This window comes from Eulemur rufifrons, chromosome 13, assembly GCF_041146395.1.
Source record: "Eulemur rufifrons isolate Redbay chromosome 13, OSU_ERuf_1, whole genome shotgun sequence".
Lineage (NCBI taxonomy): Eukaryota > Metazoa > Chordata > Mammalia > Primates > Lemuridae > Eulemur > Eulemur rufifrons.
In genome coordinates, this window is record NC_090995.1 from 4,028,626 (window position 1) to 4,053,712 (window position 25,087).

The window sequence follows — 25,087 nt, forward strand, 5'->3', positions numbered from 1 at the left end:
GTGCCTGCATTTCTGATTGCAAAACTGCAGAGCCTTCCCTCTTGCCCGTCCTCCATGCTCCAACCAGTCGCCTTTTGAGTGGTTTGCTTGCCCCCCTCCCCTCACCACGGGGACTTGGCACATTCTCTTCCAGCTGCCAGAAACACTCTGCCCCTTGCTTTGCCCGCTGACTCTTTCTCATCCTTCGGACTCCGCACTCGGGGCAGTGTTTCCGGCGTCTCTCTGGGTCAGATCCCTCTCGCAGCCTTCCTGGACTTTATTTGCGTCTCCTTTGTAGCAACTGGGGCGATTTTACCTTTTGCTCTTTGAGTCTGTGGATTTTTTCTCTCTTTTACTGAACTGTGTGCTCACTGAGGGCAGGAACTGGTTCTCTTATCTCCATTTATCCCAAGAGAAAAGTAGTATCTAGCACAGAGTAGGAACCCAAGATCTGTTGAAGACTGTGGGTGGGTGGATGGATGGATGGATGGATGGGTGGGTGGCTTCCTGACATATCCATTTTTGTACCAGTTAGAGTGGGGCCCTGGCCCATTCCGAGATGTTGGAAGTTGACCAAGGACAAAAGCAACCAGATATGGAGGAAGAGATCTCCCTCTTGTAGGCCTCAGAGAAAAGGGGGCAGATGTGTCCCTCTAGAGCTGCCCAGTCACCTTCATCACGTCCTGGGGCCATCGTCCTCACCAGCAGTTCCCAAGGGTCAGGTCTGCCGGCTAAGGCTGGCAGGCCTCCATCGCTGCCCCTCCCTCTGGTTCCACCGAGAGCTGGGCTAACCCCCAGGCAGGAAGAGATACCTGTGGTGCCTACACATTAAAACAGCATTACCCTTCCCCATCCCTGGCTGGCTCTGTGGACAAACATTTTGTGCACATATTAGGAAAGTACCGTGATAATTTTGAACTTGGGCTGAGGACTCAGGTTTCCTAAGCAGCCCGGCTCAGCCACCTGTGTGATGTTGGGGGAAATACTTAAAATTTCTAAGACTTACCATCAAATGGGGTTAATAACAACATCTAATGCACAGGATTGTCGTGGGATACTTGAGGCTAGCGCTATTCCCTAGAAATGCAATGCAAACCACATGTGGAATGCACATCTTCCAGCAGCTGTATTTAAAAGGTAAAATGAAATAAGTGCAATTAATATATTTTGTTTAACCCAGTGTATCCAAAATGTTATTTCAATGTATAATAATAAAGCAAATATTAATGAGATATTTTATATTCTTTTTTTTCCATTACTTTGGCTTATGTTTAGCTCTACAATCAACTTTTTATTGAAATACAGTGACTTTTTTTAACTTTAAAAATCAACTTTATTGATTTTTTTATATATTTTTTTATTTTATTTATTTATTTATTTTTATATTCTTTTTTATTCATGTGAAGTCTTCAAAATCCAGTGTATACTTTACACTTCCCGGCACACCTCACTTTGAATTAGCCACATTTCAAATGCACGGTAGCTAGGCTACCATATTGGGCTGTGCTGTTTTAGCTAATTCACGTAAAACTCGGTACAGTCACGCACTGCACATCTTTTCAGTCAAGGATGGACTGCGTATACAGTGGTGGTCCCATAGGATTGTAATACCCTGTGTTTACTGTACCTGTTCTATATTTAGACATTTTTAGATACACAAATACTTACTATTGTGTTACAGTTGCCTACAGTATTCAGCGCAGTATGGCTTATAGCCTAGGAACAATAGGCTACACCATCTGTCTACGATGTTCACCCAACAGCAAAATCCTCCAGTGACGCATTTCTCAGAACACATCCCCATCGTTGAGTGACACATGACTGTTCTTTAGCCCTACTTGGCATTCAGCAAATCTTGGCAAAGTTATTATTTGTTTCAAAACATCAAAAATCGGGTTGACAAACATTTGCAGTGCACATTTGCATGTGTTGCCATGTGGAAAGATGCCTCCGATATGTTTTTACTTGCAGAGAATAAAGGGTTGACTTTAAGAGTTCCCGGCTGTTCTCCCCGTAAGGGGGCCTCCCTGGGCTTCAGAATGAGGTCAGTTTGGTGGTTTGTGGCCGTCTTGTCTTCAGGAGGTGGGGAGGGGAAACGGAATCTGCCTCCAGTGCTGCGTGCCTGTCTGTCTTTTGGCTCTTCTCTGTTTAATTATTTGGAGCTGGAACAACTTGATTTTAAAACAAAACATATGGCCTACGAGTAGCGGGGAGGACGTTGCTGGTGGCGTAGCACGGAAGGTCTGTGCCAAACTGCGGCCCGGGCTCCGTCCACGCCGCTTGCTTGCTCAGGTATCCAGTGTTTTCCTTAACTGTGCTCTTTTTCCAAATCCTTAAACCCTTGTTTGGAAATGCACCTTCAAAGCAGGAAATACAGGAGCAAGATGGTAAAGGAAATTGTGTGTGAGTTTTAAAATCTCTTATTTTTTTTTTTCTCTCTCTTCTTTCTGGAAAGCCACCGGTTCCCAAGCTATTTCTATGGTTCATGAAAGAAAAAAAATTGTTCAAAGTGCCCAGAGGAGAGGGGAGAACTTTATTTAAAGAGGAGAAAGTGGACCCACCATTGCATTCAATTCCTGGGTCCTTCTGCTTCGCTCCATTGCTGACACCAGGGTGGGGAACTTGTGTTCTGCAGCCAGTTTTTACGTGGAGACGAGGTTTCTGTCTCTCTTTACCCCGGTCACACCCCCTTTGCTTGCTGGGAGAGGAAGGTGTGATGTCCCCCTTGTGTGCCATGCGGTTCTAGCCTGGATGCCTCCGCTGTCTGCGTCCCGGGGGGAAGCGGGAACTTACCCAGGACTGGTGACACTTGGACTCTTGCTTGAGTTTCCGCTCCCCAACTTGGAGGCTGAACAAGTTATTGAAACTCCCTGGGCCTCACGTTCCTCTTTCCTAAAGAGGGAGCAATAATGGTGCCTATTTCAAAGTAAAATTGTTGAGAAGCTTGAAGAGGCATCGCATACAGAGCACCAAGCACAACGTGTGGCGAGTGACAAAGACCAGTGAATGGCAGCGACTGGGCAGGCGCCCTCCGCGGTCACACGTCCCAGGCTCGTCAGCAGCGCCCAGTGCCGCAGCGTCCCACTCGTTGCTTGCGGTGACACTGCGACTAAATGCTGCGTCGGGGGAAACAACCAAACCTTCGTCCAGGAGAAGCTGCAGCGTTAGGTCGGCCACGTCGCTGGATGGGTTTGATGCCGGCGAGTGAAGTCGCAGCCTGTCGCTGCCCTCGGTGCTTTCTAGGCCTGACGGAGCCCGTGCATTCGCTCGTCAGTTGTCCTGTTCTGCCTCTGTCCGTGTGAGCGTAGCGTGCCGAATTGTTTCATTTTTGTACCGCAGAGTCCCAAGTAGCTTTGGGTCACTGGGGGAATCGTTTGTTATTTCAGATCTGAAACACGAAGTGAAATATTGCTCTGACCAGGGCGGCAGAGGGGCTGACCACGGTGTGTCTGTTGGGATGCGGAAACAAGAAATCTTTCTAAATACTCTCGGGCAGCTCCGCTGTAGGAGTGGAGGGAGGAAGAAAGGTGGCTTCGGTTTTTGCCAAACCCAGGACAGGCTTTTCTGTGTAGGGCCCAGAACGCGTCGCATGCTCTCTTGCCTCCATGTCAGAGACTGGCGGGAGCCTTGGGAAGTGCTTTTAAAAACAGCCCCACGTAGAGAGTAGCTCATGCGTTGTTCCCAGTCTGCTCTTTTCCCTCTGCTCTTGCTGTTGTCTCAGTCCCGTTTGGATTTGTTGCCTGCAAAGCGTCAGCAACTCCCTGCTGTGACTGGCGAAGCCCTTGCCAGGTGGACAGTTCTCAGATTTCCTTGAAACTGTAAAAAAATGACCAGCCTCCCTTCTTCTCTGCGCACACTCCTCTCGGTGGACAACGTTCCTGGCGTTTAACTTGATCAAGATGTTAGGAAAGTAAACAGCGTGCGCCCCTGCCAGCAACCGAAACTGCTTGTCAACCTGCCCACTCTCTGTTCTCTCCAGTGTTTGGAGAGGAAATGCAGGGTCGCTATTGATAATAAAGATGAGGAGCGAGATGTCTCGTTCCTCGTGGCCAATTATACCCAGTCCTGATGGTTGAGCTCTTCGTGGGCGGACAGTCCCGCACAAAGTGTCCTCAAGTCTGTGGCACCCTAATTAATAAAACACGCCATTATTTTAAGGATCATCAAGGGGGGGAAAAAAACAAACTATGAGATCCCATCGATTTTTAAGACCATCCCAATGTCAGAGATGTTAGAACGTGGGGAGAGATGTGTGTCTCAGAGCGGATGGAGCACAGTAAGGACTAATTAGAATGGAAAGTCTTCCCTGGTTGTCAGCTGCTCCCGTCCCAGCACCCCCTCCCCGCCCTCCCTGTGGCTCATCAGCAGGGCCGTGCGGCTTGTGGGCACGTGTGAGATGCACCTCTGCATGGGTGCTGGGTGCTGAACGCGATCACGTGTGTCATTCGTGTGTTCCATGTTGTGCGTGAGGCCAGGGAGCTGAGCTGGGGCCAGGACGGGGGGTGGAAGTGCTGAACTACACTTTAAGTAACCGATGCTTCTGAAAGAAGAATCTGGGAATTTTCTTTGGGTTATGTTGGACTTGATGAGATCCGTGTTATCTTTTGAAGGTGTGACCAAGAGCTTGTTGAGGGACACCGGGGCTCTGTGTGCCCTGTCTCACCCGGGCAGTTGACAGTGGCTCAATGGTAAGGAGAGGGTCACCAGCTCCTCCAGACCCTCCTCTCTGCCCTGCGGTCCCTCACGCCCGCCAGCCCCGCCCTGTCGGGGCCCCACCGTTTCCTCTCCTGCCCTGAAAGGCCGCGCTCAGCGTTATTGGAAACCTTCATTTTATCGGGATCCTGCCTAATTATTATTCTTCATGATATGAATGACGTTGAAGCACCTATGTGACTCCAAGCCTTCTTAGTATTGTAATAATTTTAAGCAAGGGTGTAAATACCCACAATGTGAAAAAAAAATTAAGCAAGGGGACTATGGTATTTATTTGGTATTTATTTTCCTTGGTAAAGATGGATATTCAGATTTCAGAGAAAGTTATTTCCCCGCCAGGTACAGTGACGGGGGAATGGATTGAGAACTTTCTTATTTACATGAGTGAAAATGTGGCATTTACCTGTGTACTTACACTGCTTTCTGTCTTTCTTCTTGCAGTTTTTGGGAATAACATTTCTTGGAATTGGACTGTGGGCATGGAATGAAAAAGTAAGTCGAATATCACGAAAATGCACACATCTGGGTTGTTAGAGGCTGAATGTTACCTATTATCTCCTTTTCCTCTTTGGCAACTGCGGAGTGCAAAGAATCACGGCTCCTTAACAAGAAAAAATGTTTGTGGAAGATAAATGGTCATATTCTCAAAGATTTCAGGAATTGTGTCTGAGTCGATCACTGTGTCCAAATAACTACAGAAGTAACAATACAAGTGCACGGCAGAGTGTGTGCTTTGGAATTTGATCAGGTGGCTACAGATCCGTGTTTCCCTGGGCTGTTCCCTGACTTGGGCACAAGGATTTCAGTAATGATTATAAATATCACTAAACTACATATAGTCTTTTTTTTCTCTTGTCCTTTTTTTTTTTTTTTTTTTAAACCCTTTGGATGATGACTCAAACCATAAAAAATGATTTTTTTTAAGTGTGAGCATTGTATGATAAACTGTCAGCCTGTGGTGTGAAGGAAGTGGGGTATACATTCATGTTTGAAGATCAAGTAAACCATCATTAATGCTAGAGAATGGGGATTTGGGCTGCTGGTTTGTAAGTCTTAAGAATATTCAGTTTATGATGAAATGCAGAATAATGAAAAAAATCTGGAGACACGGGGTGGCGTGTTCTGTGTCACAGGGGAGATGCTCCGTTCTGGGCGGTTCTGCTCTGAGCAGCACCCGCATGGCAGCGGCCCGCTGTGCCACGCCTCTGCCCTGCTTCCGACTTGTCCTCCGCAGCTTCCCTACCCAGGCGCTACCACTGGAATTTGAAAGGGAACATGAACCCCCTTTTCTTCCTTCTTTGGAAGGGAAATCGCCTGCAGCTGTTTATCTATCCCAGCGCTTGGCTGTGCAATTAAGCTTTGTCCTGTTCCACCTTGTAAGAGCGAGGGCGGTATCGATTGGTTAAAAGTTGCCGTGAACTAGCAGGTTAGCTTAAATTTCCCCAGAAGACCATTCTCGTATCTCTCAGGTATTTCACCCTCTGAACCCGACCCTGGCCCGGAGTCAGGGGGGCCTTTGAAGTGGTCAGCGTGTCGGGAAGGGAGAAATTCTGAGACGTTCTGGAAACAAAAGCCCTTTGGGTGCCAGGAGGAATTTCCACATCTAGAACAATGTCCAGATCCGCTGTATAAAACAAAGCTCAAAGCAAATCCTGAGTTTTGAGAACAAACCGCCCTCTGTTTACAAATGCTTCTACAGAATGTAAAATGTTTTGTGGGAAATAAAGCAGCTTTCGGCAACCTGGAGTCGCTGAGGCAAGCTGGGGTTTTGGGGCAGTGATTCCACAGGACAAGTGACACAAATGACGTTCCCACAACAGAGATGATTTGATCTCCGGAAACTTTGATGCTAAATACTGGTCTCCTCTCGGATTACGATCGGCTTCTGCTCCATCCCGTGGTGAGCCTGGAGATTCGTGGAGTCTCAGAGATTCCCTTTTCAGAAGCCCTCGGGTTGGTTAAATGCCAGATAACACGGCTTTTTATAACTCCTTTAATAAGAGTCCATTTCTGTCCGCTTTGAAAAAATGCTGGAAGGCCTTAAATGAGCTAATTGTCTACTCTAGCAATAAACAGCAGTTGGTCATTTTGAAGTTTTTTTGGTTTTCTCTTTGTGAGATACAATTATCTTTCTGTTTCATCAGTTGTCTCTCATGTCTCTGATAAGATCACAGACTCCTAAAACTGGCAATGTCATCCGTGTATCAGCGCAGGGGGGTGGCGTGTTCTCAGGCATGGACCAAAGAGCAGTCCCTTCTTTGTCAGGGCCACTATGAGGAAATAGAAACATCTCTCTTGCCACAGAAAGTTACCTGGCCAAGGTCACCGGCTTCTACGTAGCAGGACTCCACGAGCAGGGACCAGTAGAGGCAGCAGAGGGTAAAGGTGGTGTTTCTGGGCCTGGGCATGGGGCCCACGGCGGTGAGTGGCGCGGAGCCCTGCCCCGTGGGGCTGGCGTTCTAGTGGGTCCCTGGGAGAAGAGTTGAGTGGCCAAGCGTGTGCGTCCAGGTGCTGTGAACACGGGCGGGGAACATCAGGTTCAGGGCGGGGCTGGGTAGGGAGTGGTGGGAAGAGGCGTCTCTTTCAGATGGTTTAGTTGGGAACAGCCTCCCTGACCAGGTGCCGTTGGGGGGAGACCTGGAGGAGGTAAGAGGGGTCCGCAGAGTGAGTGCTGGGGGAAGGGCATTCCAGGAGAGGGAACAGCAAGCGTGGTGGCCCCGAGGCAGGGGCTCGGTGATACCAGGGAGCAGCAGGAAGCCCGGCAGGACTGGTAGGGAGAGGACAAGTGCAGGAAGAGGCAGGGTGTGTGGCAAGGGAGGAGGGCAGAGGCCAGACCGGGAGGGAGCTGGGATGTGTTGGGAGTCTGAGAGGAAGCCCCTGGGCTGTTGTGACGAGGGAGTGTTGTGATCCGACTTCTGTGTTGACAGCGCTCGGGTGGCCGTGTGGGGCAAGAGCACAGCTTCGGGGCTTGCTCTGGACTGAATGTTTGTGTCCCTCCCCCCGCCCCCATTCATACATTGAGGCCCTCATGCCCAGGGTGATGATATCTGGAGGTGAAGCTTTTTGGAGGCCAGAGCCTTATCGGAAGAGACAGGAGAGAGATGATCTCTCTCGCACCCTGCTGGGGAAGGACAATCAGGAAGAGGCCCCTCCCTGGACGCTGGACCTGCTGGCACCTTGGTCTTGGGCTTCCAGCTTCCAGCACCGAGAGAAGTAAGTGTGTCCTGTTTGAGCCCCCCAGCCTGGGGTGTTCGTTATGGGAGCCCGAGCTGACTCAGACAGGGCTGAGCAGACCTGCGTTGAAATACTCCGTTTACCTCCATTTACCATGTCACCCGCGTGACGGTGGGCGACTGAGCCAGCCTCTCTGAGATGCCCTTTCCCGTGCGTGCAGCGGGGACGCTAACCTCGCCTCCTGGGACTGCTGTGGGGATTGCATGAGATGGTCCTCAGCGTGTGCCGGCCACGAGGCACGTGCTCCCTGCAGACATGGTTCCCTCCCACCCCCGACCCACCCAGTGGGTCTCACGGCCACTCCTACCCGGGGACAAGAGCACATGGTGGCTCTGAAGGCTGCCTCAGATTTTAGGAGAGTTTCAGGCTTCAGTCCATGGACCAGAGAATTAGTTTTGTTTCGGGGCCTCTCAAGGAGGATGCGACGTGCATTGATCTCCTTGGTAACTGCCGAGGCTGCTCTATCAAAGCCGACCGCGGTGACTTTGGAGTCGGGCCAGGCCTCTGATGGGGTGACTTTTCGAGGTGAGCCCCCGCCGGGCGGAGGGTGGTGGGCAGTGTGCAGCTGCTGAGCCGGCAGTACCAGCCCACGAACCAGAAAATCCCCCAGACCCAGAGGTGGCCACATTTACTTTAAAAGAAACCTGGACGGTAAATCCCTGAACTGGATCAGAGCTGGAAGAATCAGATTTTCACTGGAAGAATCAGATTTTCTTACTAGATGTGGCCTTCGGCATATTTCTATGGAGCACAGAAGCATTGCAGGCAAAAATGATTATCCTTCACACTTAACTTAATATCGGTCTGAGTTTTAAACCTAGAGCGAATATTGCAGTTGAACATTAGACATGATAATTTAAATAATTCATTTTACCTACATTCCAAGTCGACTGTAAAGATGCAAAGGCTGATGTGTCTTTAGGGGAAGCTGGTTGTGTGCAGGTGTTGGGAGATCGCAGGACCTGCTGTTTGGAAGGAACACTAACAGTCAGGTGGCGTGAGTCACCTCCACGACACCCTTGGCAACCTCCAGTCATGGTCAGCTCATTCGTTCAAGTAACGTTTATTGAACACATAGTATGGAACAGGCTTGTTCAGGACTCCAGGGATATGAAGGTGACGAGTTGTGGGAAGGGTCTGCACATATACGTAAGATACGTGTGTACGTATACAGAGTACATTGCAGTAAGTGCTAGCGAGGAGGATGTGTGTTTAACAATTCCCACAGCAAAGTACTCACCATTTCCGTCTCTCTGGGTGGCCCTTACTGTTGGAAAGACCTTCTGCCAAAGTCTAATCGTGTCGCACTAGTTTTTGCTCGTTGATCCTGGATCTACCGTGTTGGATCCTACTGAATTCGTTCTTCCACGTGTTGGCCCTGGAGGTGTTTCAGGGTGGAGGCCCGGTTCCCCCTGAGTTTGCAGACACGGCGCTTCTCTCTGGGTGGTCCTCACAGGAGCATCTCTGGCCCCCTCTAGTGTGTCCTCTGTAGGTGGAGAGGGAGCGCGAGGGGCCGTGGAGAGCGTGGCTCCTCTCTCCTGGTGTTGGCGCAGCTGAGGTCCACTGTTGGTCGCCGACAGTCCCAAGCTGGTTGCAGAGCCGGCTGGTTTACCCCATCCACGTGCCGGCCGGCTGGTTTGCAGAGGGGAATGCAGGACTCCCCCTGTACACGGTGGCATGTCAGCCCACCTCTCCACTGCCGAGACAGCCCACGGCCCGACCCTGTCATCCAGCATGTTCCCCGTTCCGCTCCGCTTGGTTTCAGCTGCACGTTTTGCTCAGCCTCCTCCCTCGATTCCTTCCTCTGAGTCAGACTGTCCCTTTGGCCCCGTGCCACCCGGGGACACTGTGACTGAACAGGTCTGGGGTGGGCACTGGGGTGCTCTGTTTCAACAAGCCGCCTGGAGGGTTCTGACTGCAGTCGAGTGTCGTTGCCACCGATAAGAGCTGCTGATACGTTGAACAGGCCCGGGACAGAGCGCAGTGACATGGCACTGGAAATGTCCTTCGGGGTTGACACTTATTCACTTATTTGTGCCCTGGCATGTCATCGGTCAAGCAGTTTCCAGTTCGTCTGCTTGTCATTGCTCAGACTGTTCTTCCGCGTCGAGTCTTTGTAGAAACACTGTCTCCTCACGTTTCTCTGATGGACCAGCCGGGGGCTTAGCTGACCCCAGCACTTTCTTACTGAACCCGTGCTGGGTCCTGACGCACATCGTTCTCTTTTCCAGGTACGCAGGGACCCTTATCAGTAAAGCAGGGACTAAGGCCTGGTTCCTCACTCCTCTCTTCAAGACACGCTTTCCTCACTGGGCTTCCGAGATATCACACACCCTGGTTTCCCACCTCACAGGCGGGGCCTTCTCACCCACCTGTGTGGGTCCTCCTCACCTCCCTGACCTCTAAAGTGTCCAAGACTCAGTCCAGAAACCTCCTCTCTGTCTTCACTCATCGCGAGAGAGCTCCTCCAGGCTGGGGGCTTTGCACGCTATCACTGATGACTTCCAAATGAATACCTCTGATCCCGACCTCCTCTGAATTCCAGACCCACGTAGCCACGGCCTACCCAGCGTCTACACTGAATTGCCCCGTGGGCTTCTGAAGCGTCCCACGTCTAGAACAGCACCGCAAACTGCACGTCCACTCGGTCAGGCCCTTCCCTTGCTTCTCATGCCACTGGAGACTGGGGCTTAAATTATGTGACTATTTGGGGGAGACGTAAACATTCAGCCCGTAACAGAGCTTCTGTTAAACGTTTCAGTTTAAACTTTATACCTGGCCTGGAAGGTTTCTAGGTGGGTCCCCTGCCCTCTGGATATGCAGGTGAAAACCTGTGGGGAATGGCTGGGGACCTGGGGACTTTCGAGCAGGGCTGTTTGCCTGTCACTGCGGCGGCGGCTGCCCTGCCTGCGAGCGCAAGAACTCGGCACAGCTGCTCCCTCCTGCAGCCGCTTGATCGCGGGATTTTACGGGGACCTAGAGCTGATTGCTCCTCCTGTCCTCAAAGGCAAGTCATAGCTGTATTTTATCTGCAAAAAAGGATTACTTGAGTCTCACGGATGACCCTTTTTGACAAGAAAAAATGGGAAGGAACCGTGTGCCTTTGAAGCGGCTGGTCCTCTTTCTACGTGCATCTCTCTGCGCCCTCACATCTCCGTGGGCCGCTCAGGCCGCGACACGGTCTCTTCGCATTCCCAGTCCTCTCTCCGGCCTCGCAGCGGCTCCTTAGACAGATGGATGTTTTGGGCTTTGCGGAGCGGCTGAGAGTCTTTGATGTGCTTCTTTAGGGGCGGGTTTCTCTGTGGCCCTGTGGTCCCTACGTGGCCTTCCTGTGGACACTGTTCAAAGCCGCGTTTCCACCTCTCCAGGACCATCCCTTTCTGAGTAGCTGCAGTGTCTCTGAAATGTCATATCTTGTCACTTTTTTTTTTTTTTTTAGACAAAGTCTTGTTCTGTTGCCCGGGCTGGAGTGCCAGGGCGTCAGCCTAGCTCACAGCAACCTCAGACTCCTGGGCTCAAGTGATCCTCCTGCCTCAGCCTCCTGAGTAGCTGGGACTACAGGCATGCGCCACCATGCCCGGCTAATTTTTCTTTTTTTTTTGTAGAGACGGGGTTTCACTCTTGCTCAGGCTGGTCTCGAACTCCTGAGCCCAAGTGATCCTCCCGCCTCGGCCTCCCAGAGTGCTGGGATTACAGGCGTGAGCCACCACAGCTGGCCTGCAAGGTCATATCTTGTCACCCTTTCTCAATGGGGACATTCTTCTCTCCCTCTTAACTGTAGGAAAATCGCTATCAGTTCCACCCCAGGAGGTCCCGGTTTATGGAGGGGTGGGCGTATCAGGACCCGGTCTCTTAAGTCTCAGAGAGGTCCGTCTGGCCTGGTTGGGGGCACACATTTCGTGTGCCTGTCTCTCCGCTTCTCCTCCAGCAGCTGGAAGGAACGTGCTAGTATGTGCAAATGAGAAGCGTCCCAGACCTTGGGGGTCGTTCGTTCTATTTTTATATTTCTTTTCTGCGTGGATGGAGAGAAGCAGCAAGCGCTTGCCAGGTGGCGCACAGGCCGCTCTGCTGGTGGAGAAGGAAAAACCACAGACGGTCCTGAGACTGATTGGTGTGGAGCCCTTCTGGGGCTTTGTTTGCCTTTTTGTTTCTGCGCGTGCATGGAAACCTCTTTCAAGAAGACATAGTTACTCGGGACATAATCCTTTATCACAGAACGGAGCGGGAGACGCTGCTTGAATTCCAGGGATGGCTGAGTGGGCGAGGTGCTGACGAGGGGCTGGAGGTGCTGGGCTTCTGCCTGCTGCTGGCGCTCACTTCTCATGGCTGTGTGTCTTCGATTATTTCCAGTTCCCCCAGAAAGAAGCTCTGAGTAGCGAGTCAGTTGACTGTCGCCCCGTTAGGCCTGGTCAGCAGGTGCGGCCCCAGCTTTCCTTAGAGGGGCTCAGGGGGTGCAGATGCTCAGAGCAAAATGGATTCTTCCCCGGTGCAGTGGGGCCAGACGCTCCTCCCAGGTGTGTCTGCAGCGCTGGAGTCTTCCTCTTGTTCTACTGTAGTGATGATGATGATGATGGTGATGCACCTTTGTTGAATTCTTACTGTGTGTCGAGCACTTAACATCACGTTTGGATTTACTCGGATTCTTCCCATTGCTGTTGTTTGAACATTTAACCCTCCAAACCTCATGTCAAATTTGACCCCCAGTGTGGGAGGTGGGATCACATGGGAGGTGTTTGGGTCATGGGGGCAGATCCCTCGTGAGTGGCTTGGTGCCGTCCTCGTGGTAATGAGTGAGTTCTTGCTCTATTAGTTCCCACGAGCATTCTCTCAAGAGCAAGTTGTTGAAAGGAACCTGGTGTCTTCCCTGTCTCTCTCTCGCGCGTCCTTTCTCGCCGTGTGACTTGCACACACCGGCGTCCCTCCGCCTTCCACCACAGCAACCTGAGGCCCCACCAGAAGCAGATGCTGGGGGTGCACTTCTTGTACAGCCTGCAGAAGCGTGAGCCAAATGATTCTCCTCTTTGTAAGTTACCCAGCCTAGGTGTTCCTTTATAGCAACACAAATGGACTCAGACATCTATCATCTTCATAATAACCTTTTGATGCAGGGGACCATTTCACAGATGTGGAAACTGAGGCTCAGGCAGATGAGGTAACTGAGATCACACGAGTAATAAGTAGTGGAATTGAGACTCAAGACAAGGTAGTCTGTATTGCAGGATCCTGTCTGTCTGTCTGCAGACGAGCCCTTGTCCCGGGTACCTGACTCTGAGTTTAGATCCCAGGGGAGACGGGAGGTGAGCCGTGTGGGCTTGAGTGCTGTACAGGATGGTTTGTGCAGGAGGAGGTTGGTCTGGAATGCTCTCTCTGCCCGACTCTAGAGCAGATTTGTCTAAGTGGCTGGAATATCAGAGTCTCCCATCGTACCATGATGGATACACATGGATACAGTTTTGCTCTGGGCTCTCTGAACTTCTGTTACAGTAATAGTAATGCCTCTGACCTCTACCATTAACGTGTCTCATTTCTTTTTAGATACATAGTGGTCTCTTTGCTAAGCTCTGAGAGATGCTGCCCGGTACCTCGTGGATAGTGGAAATCTCCTATTTTCACTGCAGGCTCATCTCTTAAAGGCTCCAAAGTGATACACCCAGAGCTAGTTGTCCAAAAGCCAGTTTGGGGAGTGGCCAATTTGTTGAATATATTTGTTTCTTGCAACTTTTGTGGTTGACTGGTGTTTGTTTGCTCTTGATAGCAGCACTGTATGTTATGGGCAATTTGTTTTTGCCTCTGCTGCCTGCTGCAATAGCAGCTGTGGACTCTAGAGGCAGGAGAGGAAAAGACTGAGAGTCTAAGGGAAATACAATGAGCTTATAGTGTGAAACTGAAGAACTCGTACAAATCTATTCATTGATATCAGGTCTTACTGATGCATTAATAAACTATAAGCATGGGAATTCTCCTACACAGTGTTCTGAATCTGTACTCTCTTGTGTATATTTTTCTCATCACCTGCAGTCTTGGCCTCTGGCTCTCTCGTTCTCTTTCTGTCTCTGCTGCTGTTCGGAGTCTCACTTTTACATCCACCAGAACAAATGGCTGAAGGAAATAAGAGCATGTGACCATGCGGCCAATTGCTCTGCTTCTCACCCATTTCTCCTCATTCCAATCAGATTCAGCTTCACGGGGTGATAGTTTCTGACATCATCTGCAAAGTCCAGCACCCTTGACATCCGTCACCCCCGGGCTTTGCCTGGATCCGGCAGGAGAAGGAGAAGCACTTACTGTGGGTGACAAACGCCGGGCTTGGTGTGTACACTTCTCACATAAGCAGCAGTTCTGGGCGCAGAAGAGAGTAGCCAGACGTCATTGTGTATTTATTTTTTTACAGTAAGTTTGAGTTTTAAAAAGTCGGTATTTAAACTCAAGGGCTGAACATTGACGTTTACATGGAGAATTGGTGCTTAAACCGTTTTGCATATTATTTGACAGTAGCATAGACAAGGCACCTAAAAGTTGCCTCCGGAACTGCCAGTTGCATTGATGGTGCTGAATGGGTCGTGCGTTTGCAGGAACGAAGACTTTATACTGGCTTAATTGTTACGTTGACATGAACTATCAGCCACCTGGATAAAGTGACCATTTAAAATCCAGCACTTCCCTCTCCCCCAACTGTTCCCCATGCCCACAAGACATTTTTTCCCTCCCAGCATAAAGCGTGAGCCTTAATTTTGGCCGTGTGTGTGTATCAACACGTACACACTCATGCACTGCTGAAGCTTAGTGTGTTCAGAGCTGTTGTGTGGTGCAGGACTCCTGACATGCAAATGGAGACCCAGATAGAACCCGCGAGAGCAACCAAGGGACCCCGGAGTGACGCAGAACCGTAGGACAGGCTCAGAAGCTGCTGGATTTATCCTGCTCTCGGGATTTTCCCTCCCTCCTCTTGTTCTTTGTTTCTTCCTGGGTGCGTGGCTTTCTGCCTCTCGCCGCAGACCGACTTCTGCCACGTGAGAATCACGTGTCCTGCCTCTCGGGGCGCCAGGCCACCGGAGGGAGATGCCAGGAAGGGAGTCCAGGCTTCTCAGGCCTCGCTGGGGCCCAGGGACCCTGTGACAATGCGGCAGCGCCGGGGGCCACGCTGCGGAGCAGGGGAGCAGGAGGCCTCGCCGGGGCGGGAGGCTGTTCCCAGAAGGCCAGGTGCCTGCCGGTGTTGCTCCTGCACATTCCTGAGGATTTACCGGGAACCCGAGTGCCTGTCTCAAATCACTTGGCAGACTTAACTGTAATCTTAGATTTTTTTTTTTTTTTTCTTCCAGCTTCTTGTCAACTACAACCTTTAATTATAATCGCTCCTCGGCAGGCACGCACTCGTGCTCCTTACTCATGTGTCAGATCGAGCTTAACAAAATGAAAAAGTCCGGGGAGAGACCCCGTCTTTTCGACAGCAGAAGGCTGAGCTGTCGGGTCCCCGTCATTTCTGTGATCCAGGGTCACTGTTGCCGGGCACGTGTTCGGCCGCTCTCTCAGCTCTGCGTGTGGCCAGGAGCAGTGCGGCGGGTGCACTTCAGCGACTGTTTGGGAACTTTGCACAGATAAAAGAGTTAACTCTTTTCCCCTCTCCGTCAAGGCAAGTAAGCCTAATCCCAAGGGGGGAAGACAGGTCACTGGGCATCGACTTCACACTTTGTCTTTCAAAATTTGAGTTAGCGACTACAGTGAATAACATATTGTATTCTTGAAAAATGCTCAGAGTGGATGCAAAGCGTTCTCGCTACCAAAGTGACTGTGTGAGGCAATGCGCGTGTCGATGAGCTAGATTTAGTCATTGCACGGTGCGTACGCACTTCAAAGCATGCCGTGCGTGCCAAATACATGCAGTTTAGTTTCAGAAAATTTAAATTTAAAAAAAATTTTTGCAACAAGCATTCCATTTAAAAAAATAAATAAAATCTTTAAAATGTACACATTTTTAAATTAAATTAAGTAAATAAAAGGATGTCAGGTGGGGGGAGGGGAATTTGAGTTGGTTTTCAACTGAAAACTACCTGGGGATATTCCCAATCCATTAAAAAGAAAGTTCTCGGCAGTCCGTCCTGTGCTCTGCAGAACATTCGTTCCCTGTAGCTCTCCGTAGTGTCTGTGTCCAGCTCATCTTTTCTGGAATTTAGGATTAGATGAGTGGAATCTACAGTCCAGCTAAGCCCCCAAATGAGCGTTGTTTCCGTGGAAACGGTTGAGGTCCTCTCAATTAAAACTACCTCTGCAGGCTGGGGAGCGTTAAGTATTAGCATGAGTTTGTCTAAGAATCCTCCACATTAAACCCAGAGAGTGCGAATGATCTCACAGTCTGCTGACAGCGGGATCGTGCCTTTTGGTCGCTGGGGGAGGGATTGTCTTGATGTTTCAGGCACAGGTATGTTCGCTGTCCTGCACTGCCCAGGTGATTGTCCCTGTTATCTAGCAAGCTCCACGCGCACAACCGTGGATGCTGGAAGAGTGTTTGGGAACAATCTGATTTTTGCTCGGCCATGGATGTGAGTCACAGAGAAAAAGCCCATTAGAAATGGTGAAGTCACGGAGTAGAGTAAACACTGGAAGGAGCCTGAGGGTTATCAAGGCCCAATTTCCCATCCGGCTGGGAGCCTTCCTAGAGCACCGTAGACAGAGGTTCACGGGGTCAGCTCCCGTGAGCGGAAGCCCCTGTTTCTCGGGGCAGCAGGCTTCGATCCATCGTGGGGACCTGGTGGTACAAATGCCTCTTGATGACGAGCTGACGCCTTTCTCTGTCAGTTCCGCCTCTGCCACCTCTTCTTTCTGGTGGCAAGGAAGCTGAGTCTCCTTCTCCCATGATTAAATTAACTTTGAAACTTTTAAGGGTGGGATTGTGTATCGCCAAAGTCCCCTCTCCCCCTGGCTGAGCAGGTCCGGAACGTGAGGACTTCAAGTATTGACATCGGTGGTGGCCGATGGCATCCTGAGGGGCGCGGTGGCGTCCTTCCCACACTGGTTTTACCACGGTCGCTTAGATCTTGTCAACGTCTCTCGCAGGTTTGTTCCCAGCGTCGTGCGTATAGTGCAGAGAACCGGTTTCAGTCCTTCTGTGTTTTCCTTCAACCTTTTTCCCCCTGGAATTGAGCATTCGTAGTTCAGAGTTTGGAAGCCTAAGAAACAAAAAACCGGATCAAAGCATGGGTCTGTGCGGTCTTGGAAAGGGCGTGGTCGCCTTCTGTGATGTCACCTCGGAAGTCAGGGAATATCACGCCCTCCTCACAGCTTTAACAACCTTTCAACCTTTCGTCTGTGACTTTGTTTAAACCTTTGACCTTCTTTTATTAGGTTTAAGCTTTACATTGTAAGAGTCCTTTAGCAATTTCTCGTATGTATTCTGTTATGAATATCCTATTATTGTTCTTCAGTTGGCATCCCCCCCCCCAAAAGGAAGCAAACAGAAAAACCTAACAAAATACTCTTCTCCAAATGCTCCCACAGCCTTAAAATACAGTAAAACTTAAAACTCCTAAACGCAGCTGTTGATTAGTGCCGCCTGGGAAGTACTAGGAACGTGGTCCCACGTGGCGGGGGGATACTGAACTAGACCTTCTGTTCTGGTTGCAAAAAATCAATAGTTTGGTCACCCTCAGCCGGTCACCAAACTGCTCTGATTAGTCCTCTAGTATAAAATCAGATGAATACTTGCTGTTCTTCCAGGTGGTTGAGAGTACTTTGAAAACAAACTAATATGAAGACTTCATAGCAAACTATACCATGATACTCTGGGGGTATTTTGGATGGAAGAGTTCAAAACAAACTTACTAAGATAAGAAAATGAAATATTGGTGATACTGGGTTTAAGGCTCACATATATCCACAGTTTCGAAGTAATCTCCTAATTTCTAACCTAGGTTCTGGGTGGTATTTGACGTGGTATCATATGTAAGGGAGGGAGGATTTCAGTAAATAAGTGACATTGCTTGTAGAGAAGTGAAATTCCTCTGAGCTCCTTTGGTTGTCTTAGGGTAGAAGCACAAGAGTTGAAAGTGAGGGAGCAGCCTTTGATTTATAACTCACTCAAATCCCAGCTCTTCAAAGAAGGTAGGAAGTACCCCTAGCAGCTGGATTAGAACAGCCGGCAGCACAAACCACAATGTGGGCTTTTAGGATCTGAGCCCGACAAGAGCCTCCCCTGAGACTCAAGAGGGAATCGTGATGTGAAATTTGTCTTTGGAAAACTTGTAGGTGCTTGTGGCAGGTCCAGCTGCTGTGTTAGTTTTCAGCTTCTAGCTCAACCCCTGTGACCTGAGAAATGCCAGGAGCTTTGACTTGGGTGGTTGTCTGACATCTGCGGGTCCCAGGGGGCTCGAAGATGACCCCACCCCCTTTCTGGGTGTCAGGGTGTGTTTTTCTTACACACCTATTTTCTACTCCAGACCACTTACGTCTGGGGACATAGAAAACAAAGGTAACATCTACGACTTCTCCATGAAGGTCTGATGACATTTCCTTGGGGTCATTTTTTTTGCTCTGCGTAATTTTTCCCCAAACATGAACATATTTAGATCTTGGAAAGAAAGCAGTTTCTTTTCTTTCTTCCGTTTTTTTTTTTTTTTTTTTTGTGTGTGTGTGTGTTGTCTCTCGAGTATTAACCATACCTGACAATCAAATGACCTCAGCAGTCTCTCTTTCGGGGGTGGGGGGGGGGTGGAGGGGCAAGTGCAGTAACCCTTGTTGTTGGAAAACTGACGCCCCAGCCTGGTGCCTTGTGTTCTTTTGTGTCCCCAGGGAGTTCTGTCCAACATTTCTTCCATCACCGATCTCGGCGGCTTCGACCCAGTTTGGCTCTTCCTCGTGGTGGGAGGAGTGATGTTCATTCTGGGGTTTGCGGGGTGCATCGGAGCGCTCCGGGAAAACACTTTCCTCCTCAAGTTTGTAAGTATCCCCCCCTCTGCTCTCACAGAGAGCCAAACCCTCGTCCCCTCTTGGGAGGACACGCTGTCTACAGGCAAGACGGTGAGCTCCACCAAAGGCACTGGCACAACAGGGCCAGGTCATGATTTTCTGCTAGGAGAGCTTTCTAGAGCCTCCCCCAGCCCCCCCACCCCCCACCCCCCACCCCCCGTGACTCCTTAATTATAAAGCACACCCACCGCCTGCCACACATGGAGGTTTTTGTGTGTGTGTATCACAAATTTGCATTCCAGTCCCTAAAATACCTTTCAGGTAGGTATCTATATTCCTCCTCTTTTAAGTGATTTCCACCCGCCCTCTTTTACACACACAGTAAGTAGAGAACTGTGTAGGTAAGTTGGTTTAGAGAAACCAGGCATGAGCACAGTGACCATGGCCTTCCCAGATGAACTCTGTCAAACAGTAGGTTTTGGCAAATACGGAGAAGCAGCAAAAGGTAAATCTTTGTACCCCACGAGCACAAAGTGCTCCTTTGTATGACGGGTATAATTTTTAGATCTTTTACGGGGTATTGGGTGTGATCGCTGTTGGCGTGAATGTTTGCAGAAGAGGGCTCTCACCAGGAGGTGTATCAGTAGTAAAAGTAAAAGTAGAGAATGAAAAGTGAAAGCGTTTCCTTTGGAGATTCCTTCCAAGGAGAACCGAATGGTTTACGCTCACACGCATCTTACATGTGGCCGTGGGCCAGCCAGGCGTGCCCACCCGTGTGGGGCTCGGCAGTGGTGGCGTGGGCGTCCCAGCCCTGTCTGCGAATGTCCCCTCCCCTTCCAAGAGCAGGAAAGGATCAGAGGGACCCACCTTCCGACAGTGAGGGCAGACGGTGGGGTGGGGATCTCCAGAGGACAGTTGTAGGGTGACATTACCTGTCACTGGAATCATTCCCAGCCTTAGCCGACACACCACCCAGGGACGTTTTCATTTAAGACGGGAGCACGTCTAGCACTAGTCCAGCAGCCACGTGGCGCGGTTTCCTCTCTCAGCGTCTCTGCCACGTCGTCCTGCGGCGTCTTTGCTCGAGAGAGGACGCCCCGGTTCTCCCTCAGGGCAGCCCGTTGGGAATTTGGGCAGCTCCAGCTCAGAGAAGGGTCTGGAGGCTGATTCGCCTGGAAGTCCACGTGGCTCGTGCCAGCAAGGGACACCCAGGGGACTTGGTCCTGTGTGCGGTTTAGCAAGCAGGTGGCTCTCGGCTTTGCACACGTGGGCCTGCGGGGTCATAGCTAGTTTCCCGAGACCCCGCCTGCCCCGTCTGCCAGATCCTCCCTCTCTGCACACACCCGCAGCCAAATACTTCCTGCTTCTCCCGGTGAGAGACCTGCGGAGACCCCAGGAGAGCTCTGTCCCGATGGTGACCTGTCACTTCGCCAGCCTTCTTGGCATGCGGCGTCCCAGCACCGAGCTCACCTCGCCTGGCCTCCCTGCGGCCTCGCTGGCCCAGGTCCCACTCGCCAGGTTCCAGCCTTCATGCCTCCTTTAATGTGATTTACTTGAATATAACTTCATTTATACTGGCGGTCCCTTTAGTATAGTTTACTTTTGTAGTAGATGCTGAGTTAAGAGAACAGGCAGAAATGTACACATTTGTCTAAGTTGGCACCTTAATTTATAAAGTCCCATGGTGGAAATGAAGAGAATTCTGTTGTTCCTGGGCTTTGCTTTTTTTTTTTACATCTTAGAGGATATTTCAAATGGCCTCTCACCCCATTTAGCACAAAAAATAAAAATCGGCCTGGAATAATCTTTGAACAGGAGGTATGAATTAAGTCCTAATAAATGTCAACATGATTCCAGACGGCCTCGCAGCTCTGATGCCGTGAGACTGGAGCATGGCTGAGGGAGAGCAGGAGCTGGCACGCTAGGGAATAGGCACGGAGCCTCCTGGCGGCCCGAGGATGAAGGCTGTGAGCCGGTGTCCGCATCTTTGCAAATAGGGGAAATTAGCTCAACAGGGTTTCTGCCAAATAGTCTATGTGAATTAAATTTGGACTCAATTTTTGATATGTATATTGTGTAACATGATGAGAACATTTACCAGGGGAGCCGGAAAATGAACTTACCTAACTTTATGGAGGTGAGAACAAAAACCTAATTAAAATCTTTGCATGACTTCTGTCTTGGTGTTTGCTGTGTGCGCTTATGTGTGCTGGCTACACTTTTGTCATTTCTATAGTCTGGTGACTCATGCTTACATGTTTAGGATGGTACCTAATAAAGGGCATGGAGTTAAACTGTGGGGTAGGCATTGAGCAAAAGCAGCGTGATTTAGCTGGGTGCAGTGGCTCATGCCTGTAATCCCAGCACTTTGGGAGGCTGAGGCAGGAGGATCACTTGAACCCAGGAATTTAAGACCAGCCTGAGCAACATAGCGAGACCACATCTCTACAAAAAATCAAAAAGTGGGTTGAGCTTGGTGGCACACACCTGTAGTCCCAGCTACTTGCGAGGCTGAGGCAGGAGGATCCCTTGAGCCCAGGAACTCAAGGCTGCAGTGAGCTATGATCACGCCACTGCACTCAAGCCTGGGTGAGAGAGAGAGGGACCCTGTCTCTTAAATTAAAAAAAAAAAAAAAAAGTGGTGTGATTTTTTTTTTTTTTTTTTTTTGGTCCATTTTTCTAGATTAAGGAAAGCTTAAATTGAAATTACTGACACCACTGGTGATAATTAAGAGCTGTTTAAATTCTATTTCTAGCGAACTCATCAAGGACAGATAACCAGGACCCCTATGGGAACCTGAAGGGCTGAGCTGTAGGGTCTAGAATTGGGACCTAAACCTTGGGGTCCAAGACTTTGCCAGGCACCTATTTTCTCCTTCCTCCCCTCCTCCCCTGCTCACCCTTGCAGGGGCACCCAGATAAACGCTGCCAGATAAACGCTGCCAGATACGCTGACACCTAATGTGTGCAGGCCCCGCCCACTGCCCTCCCCCGCCCTCCCCCACTCTAGGACTGTGAGGGCTTCGAAGCCGGGCATGGTCCTGGGCAGTCTTGCTTCTGCACAGCCCACCTGCCACTGGGCCCGGCCCACTGTGCGCCAGTCATAGATGTTTGCTGAATGAATAAATGTTTTTTTTGTCTTTTTCACTGAGTGACTGCGTCCTTCCCTTTGCACCCCTCACCCCATGCGTTTCCCTCCCGGCTGCTGCTGGGTGTCGCTTGCTCAATGTGGAAACCGCAGCCTGCTCCAGCCACCTCAGCCGCGCTGTTCTGCAGCCTTGGGGGCCTGTGCCCCCATGGGCGCGGCCCCCGTGTCACCCCATCTGCCATTGTCACCAGAACAGTTTGCCCACAATGTGCACGTCCTTCCCAACCCATTTCTCGTCATCTGTTTTAGCAGCAGAGTTTGCGAAGGGTGAGAACGTGGGGCGGCAGCGGTGGAAAGAGCCGTGGGTGGGAGCAGGACGGTATGACTCAGAGGAGACTCTCGCGGCCTCTGGGTGGAAGGGACGGGAAATTCTCCGGTGTCTTGGCGGCTCCCACGCCGCCTCCTGCCCCGGAGCCCTCCTGTTCCAAACGCCCGTTGTCTGCGTCACGCAGAAGTCACCCTTTGGCCCAATTTTGCTATTACTTTAAGCGGGTGCAGCTGGCATCCCCGAGAAAGCCCTCAACCCGGGGTTTCGTTTTGTTTCTGTGACGGGAAACTATTTTCGTGTCAGAGCCACCCCCACTTCCTCTGTGACCTCTTCGTCTAAGGCGAGCACATCTGTGACTTCAGCCCGTCCAGCAGGTGCACGGGGGAGTTGAAACGGTGTCCGGGTCCAGAAAGGGAATATATTGCGCACAGCATCAAGGCCGCGGTAACAAGTGACAGGCGATCTTAAAATACTGGCGTAAGCTGTCTTTTGAGTTGTAATAGAAAAGCGTAGCAGAGGTAGGGGCAGGTCATTGTTCAAGCGTCTGGCAGTACATTAATCACGAGAAATTCATTAGGCCTTAATGTGGGTCTAATGAGAAATTCCTATTATCCATGTTTGCATATGGGCTTTGTTGGTTAATTACCAAATAGAACACCAGAGACCCTAAAATGTGATTATGAAATGATGTTTAATTTTTAAAAGTCCTTTCTTGGAGTGTAATATCCTATTAATGAACCTTAAGAAACTGAAGATTATCTGCTTTTGGAGATGTGTTAACAACCCGATGTAATTGCGAACCTTTGTAGAGAGGAACCATTTAACTGTATATGATCAAAATAGCCCTTATAACCGTTCTCTGTGTCTGTGTCTTTTGTCTTAGTTTTCTGTGTTCCTGGGGATTATTTTCTTCCTGGAGCTCACTGCTGGAGTTCTGGCGTTTGTTTTCAAAGACTGGATCAAAGACCAACTGTATTTCTTTATAAACAACAACATCAGAGCATACAGGGATGACATTGATTTGCAAAACCTCATAGACTTCACCCAGGAATATGTAAGTTTCAATTTGGTTTATTTTCAAGTGGAAAGACTTCTCGAGACGGTGACCCCGGTGAATGCTCCTCCTGGCTTCTGCATCTGCCAGCCAGGATGCCTGCCTTTTCTATATGGGTTTTTGTTTGTTTGTTTATTATTTTCTGACTTGCTCCAGAACTTACAGGATTTGTACCCTAAATGGAAATGTCCTATTTTCACTCGTTTCAATTCCTATTAAGTTAGAGGAACAAAGGAGAAAAAAAAAAAAAGGTTATAATTGCAGCTATAACCTTTTAGCATATGAAGAAAGAACATTGTTTTGCTCCAGGTCTGAATTTTTATTTTAATTTACTTTTTATTTGTATATATTTATCTGAAGTTTTATTTGGATATTAAATATGGATTCTTATTCTTTGCCCCCTTTTTAATCTGTGATACTTCACAGCTTATAATAATATACTTGTCGATAGAATATTTGTCCACAAAGTTGCTAAAATATTTCTGTCCAAATATTGTTACAGCACATACAGCTAAAACCAAAAGTTCAGAAACTCCTGAGCCCTGGTGGCTTCTAGCAGGGGAAGAATCTGTGTGCTGGAGCCCCGGCCACGCCCTCGGGTCCCTGCACCTGAATGTGTAGTGGCTTCTGCAACGCAGACAAAGCGGCAGATGTCCTGTGTCATTCAGAATGCAAAGTGGTCTTAACAAGGGGCCAGAAGCCGCAGGTCTGGTGCCAAACTCTGATTGGCTAAGGCACCTTGGGCTCACAGGATCTTGACCTATTTCCCTAATAGTAGAATGGAAGCAACACTAGCTTGTGACACTCCAATGAGGTGTGCATGGTTTTATGTTAGGGTCAAGGTGTTTGTGTCCTGCAGGCAGGTCTTCGTGTGCCTGTCCTGAATGGGTGGCCAAGCAGACCCGGACAGTGGTCCCTGGTGTGAATGCATATGGCGGGACTGGAGGGCAGGCAGAAGCCCAGTGTGCCAGTCACCTTCTCTGGCTTGGACAGTTTTCTAGAACGAGCTGGGGTCACCTGTGATAAAGGGAGGCGGTGGCCGCCCCGTCACTGGGCGCTCAGCACCGCACTGGCGTGTGGGGGGTTTGTTCAGTGGCAGCGACAAGGGTCCAGGAGTGAGCCGTCCCTCAGGTGTGAAATTGGGTCCTGTTTAGTCTCCACAGCTGACTTCACTGTTTTGTGAGGTCATAATGGGTGCGAGCTCACACCTCCCCAAGTATTGTTCCACGCTAGTTTGCAGGACACATTGGCGGGAGCTTTGTAGGCAAACCCTGAGATGCACAGCCCGAGCCCTGGCCAGACCCGCTGAGCTGGAAGACATGCATCTACACGTTCTCTCCGAATGCTGCCTGCTGTCCGTGGCGACGCTGTTGTTCCATGTGATTTTATTTTTCTATCATAGAGTTTGATGTTTCAAAGTAACTGTTGGTCCTGAAAGCCTTAAGGTGGTCCAGGCTTGGGATGTATTTGAGTAGGAGAAGCGGAGCTCGTGCAGCCCCGGGTGGCGCGGAAGGGACTTAGGGGGCCGCCGGTGACTCGGGCCACTCCCACTTCAGACACTACCACTGTTAGTGCCTTGCTTATCCTTCTAGAATGTGCCCAAGCCAAACAGATTTTGTTCTGACCGAGCCCGGCTGTGCAGCTGCTCAGCGACGGGTTTCATCCATGGTTGAAGTCACATGCCAACACATCCTCACAAGCCTTCAGCCTTAATTACTTCGGAAGCTTTTACAGGGGCCATTTAGGTTCAGTTTGGCTTAAACATAATTTCCTGAGACAGCAGAGGAGGTTA

At 50.0% G+C, this 25,087-nt stretch overlaps 1 protein-coding gene across 3 annotated transcripts in view; it reads left to right on the plus strand.

Moving 5' to 3' along the window:
- TSPAN5 (tetraspanin 5) overlaps positions 1-25,087 on the plus strand; it is a 146,565-nt gene that overhangs the window by 116,657 nt on the left and 4,821 nt on the right. For all 3 annotated transcript variants that reach the window (XM_069485482.1, XM_069485480.1, XM_069485481.1), the window contains exons 2-4: positions 5,134-5,184; positions 18,709-18,855; positions 23,125-23,295. In XM_069485482.1, coding sequence (XP_069341583.1) covers positions 5,134-5,184; positions 18,709-18,855; positions 23,125-23,295 — 369 coding nt within the window. The remainder of the gene's footprint in view (positions 1-5,133; positions 5,185-18,708; positions 18,856-23,124; positions 23,296-25,087) is intronic.